Source organism: Hibiscus syriacus, unplaced genomic scaffold (assembly GCF_006381635.1).
Source record: "Hibiscus syriacus cultivar Baekdansim isolate YM2019G1 unplaced genomic scaffold, ASM638163v2 tig00013040_pilon, whole genome shotgun sequence".
NCBI classification, from domain to species: Eukaryota; Viridiplantae; Streptophyta; class Magnoliopsida; order Malvales; family Malvaceae; genus Hibiscus; species Hibiscus syriacus.
Window position 1 is genome coordinate 517,910 of NW_024062296.1, and position 15,854 is coordinate 533,763.

Sequence of the window (15,854 nt, forward strand, 5' to 3'; positions counted from 1 at the left end):
TTCAATTATATTATGTTAAGACAAGTTTATTAGCAAATAATACTAGAATAATGAAGAGAAATAAATTTTTCAACCCTTTTTTCAAGCTTGGCCGAAACTCTATAGATACTAAGGGAAGATTTTTGTATTCAATTTTTAAGATTATTTGATTGATTTTGGATTAAGCTATTAGGTAGAGAATTAATCTACTTAAAAATCTCTATCATTTGGTATAAATATTTCATGCAAAACATGCTTGGATGATGATATTCATGATTAGGTTTCATGAAGATTAATTGAAGGTTGAATCTTATGTTATTGGTGTTTTAGACTAATTTCCAAGCATGTATGATGATTAAATCATCTAAAATTGGATATATATGTTTCAGTCACATCTAGGGTTCTTGGAATTTTATAGAATTTAGATTGAATTTGATGTTAGGATGATTGGAATTGCATGAATTTGATCATAGGAAGTTGAATTCATGCTTGAAGTTGAATGAAAATCCACCTCTAGTGTCTTTGATAGGTTCGATCAAGATTATTTAATAGGGGAAAATTATTCAAAATTTTCCAATGGTCTATAATTGATATTGGAATGATTCTACAAATTTTAGAAGTTGATTTGGATCAATTTGGAGTCTTGTGAAAGTTAAGGGTGCATTTTACAAGTTTTTAGAAATTTATTGGATTGAAGTATAAATGTTTAACTGTAAGTGTACTATGATAGAAATTGATATTTTGATGTTGAAATTTATGTTTGAACATTGATTTGGTACCAAAATGCAAATTTGGTAAAGTTTAGTGACTAGTTCAAAAATAATGGAAACTTTGAGGATTGTATTGCAAGTTTTCAAAATTGAATGTACTTGATTGATTATATTATTACAATTATGTAAATTTTGGTATTGGGCTTAAATTGAGTGAAATGGTGAAGGACCGTTTTGAATAAAATTGAAAAGTTAATATGAATTCTAAAATAATTCAACAATGGAGACTAAATTGTAAGGTTTATGACATTGAGTGGCTTGGTGAGAAATATGAATATTTATGGAATTGAATTGTCAAATTGGAAATGTTGAAGTTATTATGGAAAAGTGAAGAGATTTTATATCGAATTATATTTAGGGATTTAATTATTGGATTTTGATTATGTTAATTTAATACTTACTTATGATTTGCATATCGTGTTGTTTATTTGATGTTGTCAAGCTTTTGATAAATTTTCTTGTCAAAGAGAATAATAGGTGAAGAATAAAATACGTGATTAGAAAGAAATAATGATGTAAAAGGTTTGATAGTGAGGCAAATTAGGTGAGTGCATTCTTACTTATTCTAATGTTCTTGAAATAAATTGAATATGAATTTTATTATTCTTTTATAATATTTTCTGAAATGGTTTAAGAATTATTTCGGGTATGAAATGCCCAATCGATCTGATTTATGTTATGGTTATTTTTTAATTGCAATTGAAATCTAGTATAAGTTATAAAGCCCATTGTATGTGCATTGAGATTTAGTGATACGATTGGCATGCTATGAGGTTGAGTGATTCTATATTTTGCGTTATAAATTCATTCTGGTACTTTTGTGTTCATATATTTTGCACTATTTGTGCATTTTGGCGCCAAGGGTGCGTTCTGTTCTGGCAGTTACAATTGCATATTGTGTACACACTCATTCTGACTTGGGTATCTAGTATTCTCAGTTGTGTACATTAGGTTATCTGTTAAATGTTATATGCAAGAATGACTGATTCGTTGAAAATAAATCTTTTTTTGAATGTTTTTATCTGTGAATATGGAAATGGGTGTTATGGATAATATTTTCAGGTTTCTGATGAAAGACATAATTATTCGATCTGTTATATGTTATTATATTTTTCTAAGACATTTTCTGTAAGAAATATTTAATTATTCATTATGATTTATTTATTATAAATAACGCCTCACTAAGTTGTTACTTAGCGTATGAATATTTCATGTATAGGTAAGGGAAAATATGAACCAGTGGAGTAGGGAGCATAGTAGACATCAATTTTTGTGGATCACACCAATTCTAGTAACATTATGATATTTACCACATTTGACTTATCTAGTTGGCATGTATATTAAATATATGTTTGTTGTTCTGGTAAATTAGTTTATAAATCAAGTTGTATTATATAGATTAGTATAAATTGTATGTATTTTGTTTGACATAGCTAATATTTTGCATGAATAGTAATTATTAAATTATGATTATAGTTCTATTGAAATGGATTTTATGTAGGTATCTTTTAGGAAGTTTTTGTAACCCCCTCAGACCGATGCAGATAACACAATCCGATCTGGAGTGTCACATTAGGGCCACCGGAGCGACCCACAGTAAAAATCTCAGAAAATTTAAAAACTTTTATTTAAAACATGTAACTCATAAAATGATTTATCAGTACACAAAAATAAAACAGATTTCCAGACTCATTTATAAAACCAAATATAATTATATGTCCCCTAATCACTTGTACCATACTCTGTAAGCAACTCCGAAAGAACTCCCTTGCAGATGTTGATAGATGCACTGATACGATTCTTTTAACCTGTAATGGTGAGTAATAGAGTTAGCTTTAGGAAGCTCAATAATACAATGCTACCAGCTGATGCTACATGACATGCAGATAAATGGAAAGCCATATAATTTCCTTATTGAATCAGACGTATAATAGTTTGCGGGATAATCTGAGGTTCCATTAGTAGTTCATCGAGTATAAGCCATGAATATCACAGTTCATAGGAAGCATTCATAGTATCACGTTTTCATGAGGTCAAATAGGCTGTCTAGTGTGTTCCAATCAAAACTAGTGAAAATATATAAATCTTTTAAAACTATTGTGGAACCCTCCAACCAAACTCCATCATGCAGTTCCCCATAATTGCATCCGTAAGGCTTGCCCTCAGTACATAGCAAAAGGGGAGTCAACCTAAGGATATTCCTTGGGGCCTATGGGCCTACCCAAGGGTATCCTTAGATTCGTAGGGTTATCCTAAGTACACAACAAAGGGAACCAACCTAAGGATATGCCTTGGGGCCTATAGGCCTACCCAAGGGCATCCTTAGATCCGTAGGGTTGTCCTATGCATACAGCAAAGGAAACCAACCTAAGGATATGCCTTGGGGCCTACCCAAGGGTATCCTTAGATCCATAGGGTTATCCTATGCACACATCAAAGGAAACCAACCTAAGGATATGCTTTGGGCCTACCTTAGGGTATCCTTAGATCCGTAGGGTTATCCTATGCACACAGCAAAGGAAACCAACCTAAGGATATGCCTTGGGGCCTATGAGCCTACCCAAGGGTATCCTTAGATCCGTAGGGTTATCCTATGCACACAGCAAAGGAAACCAACCTAAGGATATGCCTTGGGGCCTATGGGCCTACCCAAGGGTATCATTCGGTCCGTAAGGTCTTACCAGCTGGATCAGAGCAGTGCCTTTCTACTTCAAAATCCTAACCATATAAAAATCCAATAGAAATCAGTTTAGTTGTAAATCATAATACCTGGATCGTGAACCAATAATATGTCATAATAGTGATAATGAAATAAATCGTATAACCAATTTCCACCTGTACACCATAAGTATTCAAATGATTAACCCAAGGGAGTACCTTGGGGCCTGCAAGCCTACCCAAGGATCGCCTTAGGTCCGTAAACAAATTTCTAGTTTGATCAGAGCTGTACCTCCAGTCTACCCATATAATATTCGAGTAAAGCAGCTCGAGTATAACTAGTGAAACATAAAACCATAGTTCATAAACCAATAATTTTCATGATTCCTTAAATCAGGAAAAATTTATATTTTTCGATGAAAACCATAATTGTAAAACACTTACCATGTTGCCATGGTTTATAAACCAGTAAATCAATACTTGCGTTAAAACTCATTTCAAAACATATAAAGCGATCATGTAGTACATATGGAACACACTAGAGGATCCAAGTATTTTTCAGAGGTATTTTGTAGTCATCAGTATGGATAACAAGAAACTTATGCAATTTATTGGATTCCAAGAACGAAGTCCTATTGAAGAGAATCAATTACTAACCGATCTAATCAGGCATTTAAAGTTGATACTTTAGAATTCCACTATGATTCATGTGCATCAGAAAAATGTTTAGGAACCTTTATATAGAATAATTCTAGATTTAGATTTACTAAGAGTGATTCCATTACCCAAACAATCAAGGGTATTCAGGATTACACTTTGAATTCATAGGATTTCAGCCCAATTGAACCAAATGGGGTATTTATAATCTTTCCCTTCAGTGTTACTTGCGTGTTAAGACATGACCAAAGTGATTTGAGATGAAAATGTAGAAATGAAGGTTCAAGACATTTACAATTTATGTCGATCGATCGGATTATCAAACAACCCGAGTTACACAACTCCCAGACTAATGCATGTCGATAAGTCCATTCAATGCCCTTCCAGGATATTCACTCTTTAATAATAACTATTCTTGTCCATTGACCATCTTCAGAATCATCGCTAAATATACCTTAAGGAATCGAACATGTATCACCATAATCTTTACTTTCTTTCCACATTACAACAATATCAAGAATTGATGACGTATTTGATTCTTGGTTCATAACCCATAGGGACCGTACATCATCTAAGTTCATTGGTCTTCCCAGACTCATTCAATCACTTACTAAATTCTCTGTCATTAAGTTTACTTAATTCATTTAGTAATCAAGTCTATCTCGGTTACTTCAGAGTTTTCCAAAGTAATTCAGACGCTTCTGAATTTCATATACATATTGTACTTCCTTTTAGTTCAATTTAGTCATATGATAAAGTCATTCTTGTATTCGTGGTTAATTTGTTTCATGAATATCCACTTCTTAGTATCGAATGCGCTCTAGAGTTGAGCTGAGCCAGTACTTCCAGAATTATCATCGATCCAAACTTGAGAAAATGATCACACATTCAAGTGATATCTATGCCATTCAGGAATTGACATAACATTAGGGTTGACCTACTCATTTAAATTATGTTCTATTACTTTTAAGGGTAGTATAACACCTATGTTTATTTGAATTCCTTAAGTAATCTAAAATATTTACTTAGTCTAGTCCATAAGGGTATTTTGGTCATTTTAATGCTCAATGTTTTCCCATTAATTTCAAAGCTTGAGGATATCCATTTATTCATGGGCTTGGTGATATTCTCGAGTCATTTCCATTACTGGGGTATTTTGGTTATTTTACAGATCCAATGTATTTAAATCATTTCCTTTCATCCGATCTTATTATTTAATTCAGACTTATCATCTACTTCATTCCCTTCGAACAATTCTGATAGAAGAACACCCTCGATAAATTATTCTTCAGGTATTTACTCATAACTCGGAGATTTCCATGTTAAAAGTCTTCTCAGATTTTACTAACAAATTATCAGGAATTTTCCATACAAAAGTAGGATCTCAACATTTAAATAAGTAATTTATCGGTTTAAATACACATTCTCAGGTTACTTTCTCATTCAGAGTCAACTTGGACTATTTTTACCTCTCAAGGGCATTTTCATAATTTCATAACCAGATAATTTTGGTGTTAAACTCTTAACAAGGATAACATAATTTGGAGACCCTAGGGTTAATCATTTTTCTGGATAATCTCTAAACTGTAAATTATTCATTAACAAACCTTTTATCCAACTTCCAATGTCAATTCTTATCTTTTTACAATACAAGGGTATTTTTGTAATTTTACCTAATTGAAGTATTCTCATAATTTATCGCTTTTACTATATTCGGTTCAAATTCATCCATAATCAAACAGGCATAAAAGTTCAACCATATACATCCATGTATTTTTCCATTAACATGTTCTATAAAACATAAAGAGGTAGTAATGTATTACCTCAATTTTCGTGCCATACTGATCGACCATTTAAACTCCATTCGAACGTCCTCAATCTTGATATCAACTTCCAATAATTCCTTGGATACATATCAACAGAAATTTCATTAAAAACGAAGCTTAATTGCAAAAAACTGATTGAATCTAGTGATTAATCAGTCAAAAACCTCTTGTCGAGTTTTAATTTGATGAAACGGACTGCAGAATCGAACTCAGGACATCGAAAAACATAAAATATGACTTTTCAAAATTTTTATTTTTGGTCAAAGTCAACGGTCAAAGGGTTGACCCGATCAAAGTCAACGGTTTACAGGTTGACTCGGTCAAAGTCAATGAGTTGATCTAGTGACTTGAGTTAGCAGAGTTAACTCAGCACAGGTTGAGTCAGTCAGCTTGGCTCGGATCAGCGGCTCGGCTCAACTGTTCACCAAGATGCCAGACGAAGCCCACTCTCACGGGGTGGCGCGTGAACAGTGCTACAGTGTCCGAAAAATTCCCGAAAATTTTCTAAAAATGTTTTATGGCATTTTGAGACACTAGAAAGCCCGGTTCACAATTTTGAATGGTGGAGAGCTCAATTTCAAAATGTCGTAAACTTTGAGTTTTCACCGCTTCACTTGCCGGCGACGACAGAGACACAGAGGACACCGGTGAACTCAGAACGATACAAGGAACATGATGATGCTGGAGGTGTCGAAAATGGGTTGCTGGATCGACGTGAATCAATGAAAAACCAACGGATATTGAGTTAGAACCGACGATACTTCCTATTGATATTTATGACAAACGACGTCGATTTACAACGAGAGTTTTGAGGGGTTTTGTTCACCGGTCGGTAACAAACACGATGGTGGTTTTGGTTCGTCAAACGGTGGTCGAGCGATGGAGAAATTGTAGCATAAAATCGTTGACCGGGGGAGAGGAAATGGAAAAATTGTTCTGAGAAACATTCGGGGGAAGAGAACTTATAATTCTCTCAAAAAGGAAAATACTTAAACTATGAGTTTAGTCACTGAATTTCCTGCACTTCCTAAAATGATCTGTAAACTTTGAAATTTTATAATTTAATCCTCAATTTCTTCCAAATACTAATTAAATGCAATATTTTATAATTCCAAAAATTTAGCCCCTAAATTGGGATGTTACAGTTTTATTTTAAATGTGATTCAGTAGTGAGTTCTCTAATTACTGTTTGAAATCGGATCATATTTTATGATTAACATATTAAACTTTATGTTATGCGATAAATAAATTTTACGAAAAATGAATATTTATGAATAAATTTCAAAAAGTTCAAATGTTGACTCGATTTTGTTTAGTAAGTAATTATAAGTTAATGTGACATCTTTAATTCATAAATAGATATGTTTACGTGTTGAGGGTGTTACGTTTATTGATATCTGAGCTATAGGTTTAGTCTATTATCGGCCTAAACCGAAGGTATTTTATGTTAAAAAGTTGTGCATGCCACTAGGATGTCGAAGTTATTGATATGGTATAGTTATGTGTTTTAATTATCTATGTTTCCCCTTACTAAAGTATTTGTGAAATATGTTTGTTTTAGATATCAAAACCTTGAGGTTTACGTCAGGTAACCGATTAGGAGGTTCTGACATGAGTTGTTAGCAGGAGTAATGAGGTGAATAATGTACCTCTCACGTAACCTGAACATCAAGGAGCACCAACACAACAGGGGTCATGCAAAATCAAGAGTATTTCTAAATTTTCAGACATTGGATGCTATATTAGTACAACTTCAGCCACTCGCCCCTCCAGCTCCCTGATTCTCTACTGCTAAAGAGTTAAAGAGTTTGGGAGCTCCTGAATTCAAAGGTGAAGCCGATGAGGATCCAGTAACAGTAGACCTGTGACTTAATGATGTAAAGATTATGCTCGATGGTTTCCACTGCACTGATGCATAAAATTTAGATGGAGCTGTGTCACTGCTCAGAGGAAAGACATGACTCTGGTGGACAAATGTTACAATGAATATGCCTACAGAACAAGTGACTTGACAATTCTTTTAGATGAATTTAAGAATAAATATATTGGAGACCAGTTCATCGTGGACATGAAACAAGAATTTCTTAGCTTAAAGTGGGGAAACCGTACAATGTATGAGTATGAATGTGAATTCAACAAATTGATCCTCTTTGCTTCAGAGATGACCCCAGATGAAAAAGTTAATTGTAATCTATTTATTCAAGGTCTGCGATCAGGGCTGAGAGAGTATTTGTTGGATATTAATATGTCTACATTACAAGAGGTGATTAACAGAGCCAAGGTAATTGAGAGATCACTATCCCAGCCTGATAGAATAGTTGAATAGAGAAATCAAACATTGAAGAGACCGAAGCATCTTCTACCTCGTCTCAGTCAAAGCGAGGTAGATGATCAAATTCCCGTTATCAAAATAGATCTGAACCTAATGCTTCATTGTAAGGGAGATAATTCTAGAAAAGGGCGACAATATCAATCATCAGCTGTAGGATTAGGTAGATCAAGTCAGTACCCACCTTGTCAGAGCTGGGGCAAGAATCACCCAGGTATATACCGAGCAATTTTGGGGGCTTTTTTAGATGTATAGATACTAGCCATTTTATCAGAGATTGTCCCATGTTGGCTAGAGAGAAATCTATTCATACTAAAAGATCAGTAGCGATATCTTAGAGAGGTAGAGGCAGAGACAGAGGAAGAGGATTTTCTGAGTCAGTTTCTCAGCCCGATGCACGTGCTAAATATAGAGTATATAACATCAAGACTGGGAGGACCGTGATGATTTAGAGATTATAACAGGTACTTTCTATCTTTATGATGAACCTGTATTTGTTATGATTGATCCTAGTTATATGCACTCCTATATAAATTCAAAATTAGTTAGAGAAAAAGGTATTATAGTATAGTAATATGATAGCTACAAATCCACTTGGTCATTGTGCAAAATGAAGTGGATATGCAGAAATTGCCCGATAAAGATTCAAGGGGTTAAATTCCCTACAAATATGATAGAATTGTTATTTGATGAGTTCGGGATCATTTTGGGCATGAATTGGTTATCTCCGCATTATGGTTGGGTAGATTGTCACATGAAGTTATTATTTCTGAAAGATCCAGAGGGTTATGCAATTATAGTGGTTGGCAAAAAAGCAAATTCATTGCCCAATGTGATATTAACAGTGTTTGCTAAAAAACTACTGTTACCAGGTTGTTAAGCTTTTTTGGTGAATATGGTGGATACCAATACTCAATGTTCCAATAACAACCCAAAAACAAGAGGAAGAGCTAGTTAAATTAAATCTTACCTTTGGCTATGGAGTATGGTCCTTGTACGGGGAAGAAGAAAAGAGATAACTCTATTGGTTTAACTTTCCCTTTTTTCTTTTGAAAATGCCTAAGAATGAATGAATTTTAAATTCATTTCTCCTTATTGGACCAAAATATCCTGTATATTCATTTATTTATATAAATTGGTCTTAAACACAACTCCAATCATTTCCTATCTTTTTATCATTTATACAAATAAGTCTTCAAATTTTAAATCTTTTCAATAAGGTCACTAATCTTATATTTGGGGTATTACAATAATAATATGGAACATTAGATTTGAGAATTTATTTCCATGTTCAATTTGGACAGTTGGATTTAAATGGCAAGATATCAATTTTTTGAAAATGGCATGGGCAAAGTTGTAAAGGGCAAAATATTTTGTCCATGTTTTACTTAGAATGATGATAAGGCTTATGTGGCTTGGTATTATTGTAAATATCGAGTTTCATTAATGGCAAAATGGACATTTCTCATTAAATGAATATTTTATTCATTTAAGCTTAAATAAAGGTTAAATTAACATGAAATTCATTAGACATTTCATGAAAACTTAGCCATTTTTAGCCAACATTTCGTTCTCCCCATGAACAAGGTAAGAGAATTTTTTTTTCATTTTTGAGCAATTTCCTTTGGATTTTGGAGTATGTCGTGAAAAGAAAAAATTTCAATTCGAAAAACGCTATCATTTGGTACCATTATTGTTTGTTAATATAGTTTGTGTTCAAAGATCCCATATTCTAGGGTTTATGTTCAAATTAGGGTTTTATGGAATTGATGAAATATTTTGATGTTATTGTGGTTGTACAATAATTTCCAAGCATGATTGATGATTAAAATCACGTGTACATGATCATATGAACATATGAAGTTTCTGCCTAACCCTAATCTTGGGAGAAAGATGTATTTTGATGAAATTAAGTTAGAGTTTAATTGTAGAGGTTTTATAAGGTTGAATCGAAGTTGATTTCATGTTTGAATCGAATCAAAATTGAGTAAAATCATGAGAACCCTAATCTCGAACATACAAAGCATTCGACCTTGACTATAGAGGATGAGAAAAATTATTGAAAATTATGTAGGGGTGGAAAAAATGTAGGAAGTATTCTACAAACCTTAGAAAATTTTTTGGACCATTTTATAATTTTTAAAAAGTTGAGGGACCAAAGTGGTAATTTTGGAAAAGTTATGGATTGTTGTGTAATTGTTCAATATTTTATGTACAATAATAGAAATTAATGTTTGAGTGTTGAAATTGAAGTTAGAATGTGAAATTCGATTATTTTTTTAAAGCTTGTAAAAGTTGAGGTTTTAAAAAAAATATGGAAAGGTTGGGAGCTTAAGTGAAGTTGGGATAAAAGGAACTTGAATGGTCAATTAGAAGTATTAAAGTCAATATTTATGTTGTGACATGAAAATTGTATCGAATAAGAATCGAAAAATTTGTTAGGAATTTATTTTCCGAAGTATGCCTATGATAGTAAGATTCTAACATTTGGTTTGAATTTTTATATGTTTGTTAATGATGTTAATTTAGAGATTGAGTGCTTGAAAGAAATTCTAAGGAATGTTGCAAGCTAAGGGCACCAGGTGAGGGCAAATTTAATTTGTACTTATGTTATCGAACAAACATTGGCTTGTGACAAGCCAGTGACAGAGTTACTATGATAAGGAGTGACTCCTAAAATGTTATGTGATTTGTGATGCATGGATATATGTGTATTTGGTGAGCTAATAGAATTAGTGAACAAGTTGAAAAATGCAAATTGGTGAAATCTGCTTACAATTTATGTTCTAGATAGTAAGTTTAGAAAATCACTATAAATTATAATAAAATGATTAGAGGATTATTTTTATATATTATGATTACTATACCAGTCTAGTTCTATTTAGAACAAATGGAAACTAATTTCGAAGTGTATACAAAAATATATGGATTTTTAACCGATGATAGGTCAGCAAATAGGGCAGCACATTATGCTCAAAATACATTATGTCGGTCAACTTTGAAAATTTACCATAAATTGTAAAAATTGAACTAGAATGAGTGCCTTATGGATTGATTCGTATTTGAGTCTAGGTTCCATTGGTATAAATGGAATAACCTTTAAAGGTTTATATTAATACATAATAATATTTCTTTAAAGGTAGTGCAAATTGCCAGATTATGAAATTATCACCAATTTTGGGGTTTAACCGAATTAGAAGAAAAGGATCAAGTTAAAACTTAGTGAGACTTATATTTTAATTTGTATACAAAGTTTCAAGGTGAGTGCAATGCATGCATGATATAGTACATAGATGTGTTATACATCATTAGGAATACTTGCGATGAGTCTACCTTGTTTGTATCAGCATGATATTATGTTATTTATCATAAAATTGACACAACCTTGATATGTCAAAGTGTAAAGCTACAAAGAATTGATCACTGATAAATATGATATTTTGCTATGAATTTTATTTCGGGTATGAATTGCCCCAATGTTAGTTATATGGATATACGACGCCATGGATGAAATAAATTATACTATATGCCCAAGTAAATCGTTGAAGGACATGTAAAGTTAGTATGCCATAGAGTATAACAGCTTCAGGTTTATATTAGAACTAGTGTGTAAGGACACTATGTGCAGGTGGTGGGCACAACCTTATGTGTCATATCCGGATTAGCACTATAGTGTAAGCTTAGTGCAGGTGTAGCACTACGGGGGATTTATTTGACTCGAATACCCAGGGTCCTCAGGGTTTAAATTGGGCTATGGTTTATTGGTTGATAAATGATAAATAGGAAAATTAGCTTACGATCTTATGGGATAAATGACAAGTATATTGGTAAGAAACTTTATATTCGGTTATATCATGTTAATTTATGGTAACATGGTTGGGATGTAGGTAAAGTGATCACATTGCATTGACTATTATTACTCATTTATATTTATATGTTGCATTGCTTTGAATATTTACATGATTGTGTTACTAAGTGTATACTTAACTTGTGATGATATTCACGCGTAGGAAAAAGAAGGAAAAGGAGTAAGGAGCTGAGCTTGGCATCAATCATCAAAAAAATATTTACAGATAACAATGATGACATCATATTGCGTTCTAAAAATTCTAGTTGGCAAGTACACTAGAATGAAATGTTTGTAATTTCTTAATACAATTAGTATTAAATATAATTAATAGTATGAATAAATATTATGATATTAAACTTTGCTAAAAAATTAATTTGGGTTTTACGTCAAACGTGTTAGATATTCTTATTTATTTTATAAAACAAAACAAAAATGTTTATCATTGCTTGAAACTGGTCTTGAATTGGTAACCAAAAATGTTATATTACTAGTTTTCTCTGAATAATTATTTTATAATAATTTTCAAGTTATGAAACTAGTGAGGTTTGAATGAAACCAAAATTTTACTCAATTAAATTCTAAGGAAATGTTTTGAATTTCTGATGTGACATCTATAACTCGTATTGATTGGTGTATACGGGTTATGAGTGCTACATTTATTGGTATCAAAGTTACATGTTTAGCCGATTCTAGGACTAATTCGAGCTTGTTTTGAGTTAAAAAGTGTATACATGCCACTAGGATGTCAATACTACTGAATTGGTGATTATAAGGTCCTATTGATGCCACTCCTTACTTATAAAGGTGAGAAATATAGTGTATGAAAAAGATGTGTGTATTTGAGGGTTTGAAGAACGTGATCGAGCATGAGGTTCAAAAATAAGCTAATAGTGATGGTAATGTTGTTAGCCACAATTCTACTATTTAGTTTAATAAGATGATGTATTGGCACAATAGGAAGTGCCAATGTTTGATTAAGGAAAACTTTTGAAAACATTTTGATGTTTCGATATAACAAATAAAGTGTTAATGAATATTAAGATTTTATATTCGATTCAATTAACCGAATATCACAAATATTACTCCAAGTTTTCAAATATCAAATTTTACTCCTTACTTAAATGAAAAATTCTGTTTTACTCTTAAAATATTTTTGAAATAATTTTTACAAAGTATTTCGAACCATAATCTAGTCAAAATTGAGTTTTTAATAGGGAAGTACCGATACCTCTTTAACGAGTATCGATACCCCTCAAACATCGAATACAAAAGAGGTATTGATACCCTACAGGGTATAGGGTATCAATACCCCTATATAAAGTAGTACCGATACCTAGCTAAAGGTACTGGTACCGCCTCTTTTAATTTTGACTCCAAGAAATAACGTAATGCAAAATGGGTACCGATACCACGACCGGTATTGATACCTCTTTACATAGAAGTATCGATACACCCTTGAGAGGTGTTGATACCTCTGAGTTTGCAACGATCGAAATATTTGAATTTTATATAGATAATATTGATACCCCTATGAAGGAGTACCGATACCCATACGCTCCCAACAGATTTTTGAAGTGGAAAACATACAACAACGGCTCTATTGACTTCATGATCATCCCCAACGTTCAGAATTCATTCAAGGGGTATTTAAACAAGTCTTGAAGTGGTTGATGAAAAAAAAAACAAGTTTTGAGAAAGAATTCAAAGAGAGAAAGCCTTAAACTTATTGTTTGAGCAATACAAGCCAAAATCCATTCAATATTCATTTAACTTTCAAGAGCACCATTTGTGCTCAATTGTATTCATTATTGAGTGTTCTTTCTTTGTTTTAAAATTGTGCAAACATCTTACCTTGTGAGATTTTTCTGTAAGTTTCTAAAGTTTGTAATCCAAAGAAATGAATCCCATTTGTTCTGTAAGTTATGTTAGAAATGAATCCCATTTGTTCTTCGTGGATTCATATGCAGGTTCTTAGCAATCCAGAGAAAACACTTCGTCACACTTTCTTTGAAACTACGATCTGAGTGACATGCCAGCTAGTACCAAGGTAATTTGGATTATATTCCTCATCATCCTTTTTTTTCTCTGTTTAGCCTCATGAGACTTTGGTTTGAATGCTTCACTAGTAATACACAATATTTCTTTTATCTTTGCACTTCAATAATTATCATAATTCTAAACATGGCTGGCTAAAATGCAATAGAAGGACTGAGTTTTGGTTTATTTTTGGTATTAAGTTGCTATCGTCCAAAGTCCAAGACATGGTGACGCTAACCCGCACATAAACTCTCCTTTATGCTACAATAGAGACGGAAAAGAAAGAAGTGGCTTGAATTTACCGAAACCGATACAACTGACTGGCTACAATAAGGACCAGTGCAAGGATTACACCTGTACCGGTGCATGTCAGAAAACTGACGGCAAACTTTCCCATTGTTATGCTATGATTAATGAAAATACTAATAGCATTGGTTCACTGCGTTATGCTCTTCATCTCAGATTTCTATGCCCTTCACCCAAGTCATTTCTGAGATGTAAATCTGATCTGGGATCAGTTACACGAAAGACCAAAACTGACAGGGACGGGGATCAATTCTATTTATACAATGACTTGAGAGTCGTGTTCCCTCAACGTCACTCAGATGCTGATGAAGGCAAGGTAATGCAGTTTTCCAATTTCATAAGGTTTGACACTAATTTAAGCATTTAGCCATGTTTTTGCATTTGTATTTAACTCTCTACGCACACAGGTATCTTCAGATTAAACGGCATCCTGTGTATTCTAACATAGGTGATTGTGTAAATGGCAGTTGAACGTGGAGTACCATTATCCAGATCATCCAAGATACCTTGATATCCGCAACTGAATCATCTAATTTACATCCCAAACAAAAGCAAACTCTGTTTTGCTGACTTTGTTCACATATATAGTTATCGCATTTTTCATTTCAGTCATCTCATCTCGAAATGGAACAAACCCTCATAAACTGTATATACACCCTTTAATCACTAATAATTTCATGGGTTCGCCCCTTCTCATCCCTGTCCAGAACTTGCATAGTATTGCCATCCAGGAGAAAAGAAAACACAATTCCCTAGTTCTTGATGAAACATGAGGCTATATTTTTTGGATTAAAACGAAAAGCTCAAATTCAACAGATTTTGAGGCTGTATTTTATCCACCAACCATATATCCCCTTAGTACGTGTCCCTAACAGCTGCTTCCATGTATAACAACATTAGGACAGGGGAGCCTTGCATTGCTTTCCTTTATTCTCATTCAATACCATCTTTTTTGAAGGGGGGGGGGGGAAGAAAATGGAAATAACATTAAGGTCAGGTACAATATACATTATTTGTTTGTAATTATTTATTGGATAGGGTGAGCATAAGGTCATCTTTTAAGGGAAAGTTTAAGGGAAGACAACCTAATATAAGACTAAAAAACGGCATTTAAAATACTCTTCAACATTAGAGTAGACTTGTAAAAAAAAAATAATATGTATATATTCTTTTTGAATTTTTCATTGGTTTATTTGGAGCTTGTACCCAATTTTCTTGTATTACCAAGTAAAGAATGATCGAGTTTGATAGAAAATTGTAAATGGTCAGTCTAATTTATCAGTAAATTCATTTTTTTTAAATATATCTGATAATTGCACGCAGGTGAAGTTATATCTACCAACAAAGTTATGTATGAGTATGAAGCCAATTAGTCACCAACACAATTTGTAATCACCAAAAGAGACCAAATTCTTCAATTCATCATAGCTGTGGTTAAAGAG

General features: G+C 32.9%; 1 protein-coding gene across 1 annotated transcript; it reads left to right on the plus strand.

The window, feature by feature from the left end:
• The first annotated feature begins 7,847 nt into the window (after positions 1 to 7,847).
• Positions 7,848 to 14,958, plus strand: LOC120205774. The gene is made up of 4 exons (XM_039205587.1): positions 7,848 to 8,171; positions 8,331 to 8,433; positions 14,307 to 14,728; positions 14,880 to 14,958. The coding sequence occupies exons 1-4, from the start codon at positions 7,848 to 7,850 to the stop codon at positions 14,934 to 14,936; spliced, it is 906 nt and encodes a 301-aa protein (XP_039061518.1). The 3' UTR covers positions 14,937 to 14,958.
• The last annotated feature ends 896 nt before the right edge of the window (positions 14,959 to 15,854 follow it).

Coding starts and splice junctions, on each gene's coding strand:
- LOC120205774 (XM_039205587.1), top strand. CDS start 7,848: ATGACTCTGGTGGACAAATGTTACAATGAATATGCCTACAGAACAAGT. Junction 8,434..14,306: donor CTGGGGCAAGAATCACCCAG/GTATATACCGAG, acceptor TTTGGTATTAAG/TTGCTATCGTCCAAAGTCCA. Junction 14,729..14,879: donor CAGATGCTGATGAAGGCAAG/GTAATGCAGTTT, acceptor TGTAAATGGCAG/TTGAACGTGGAGTACCATTA.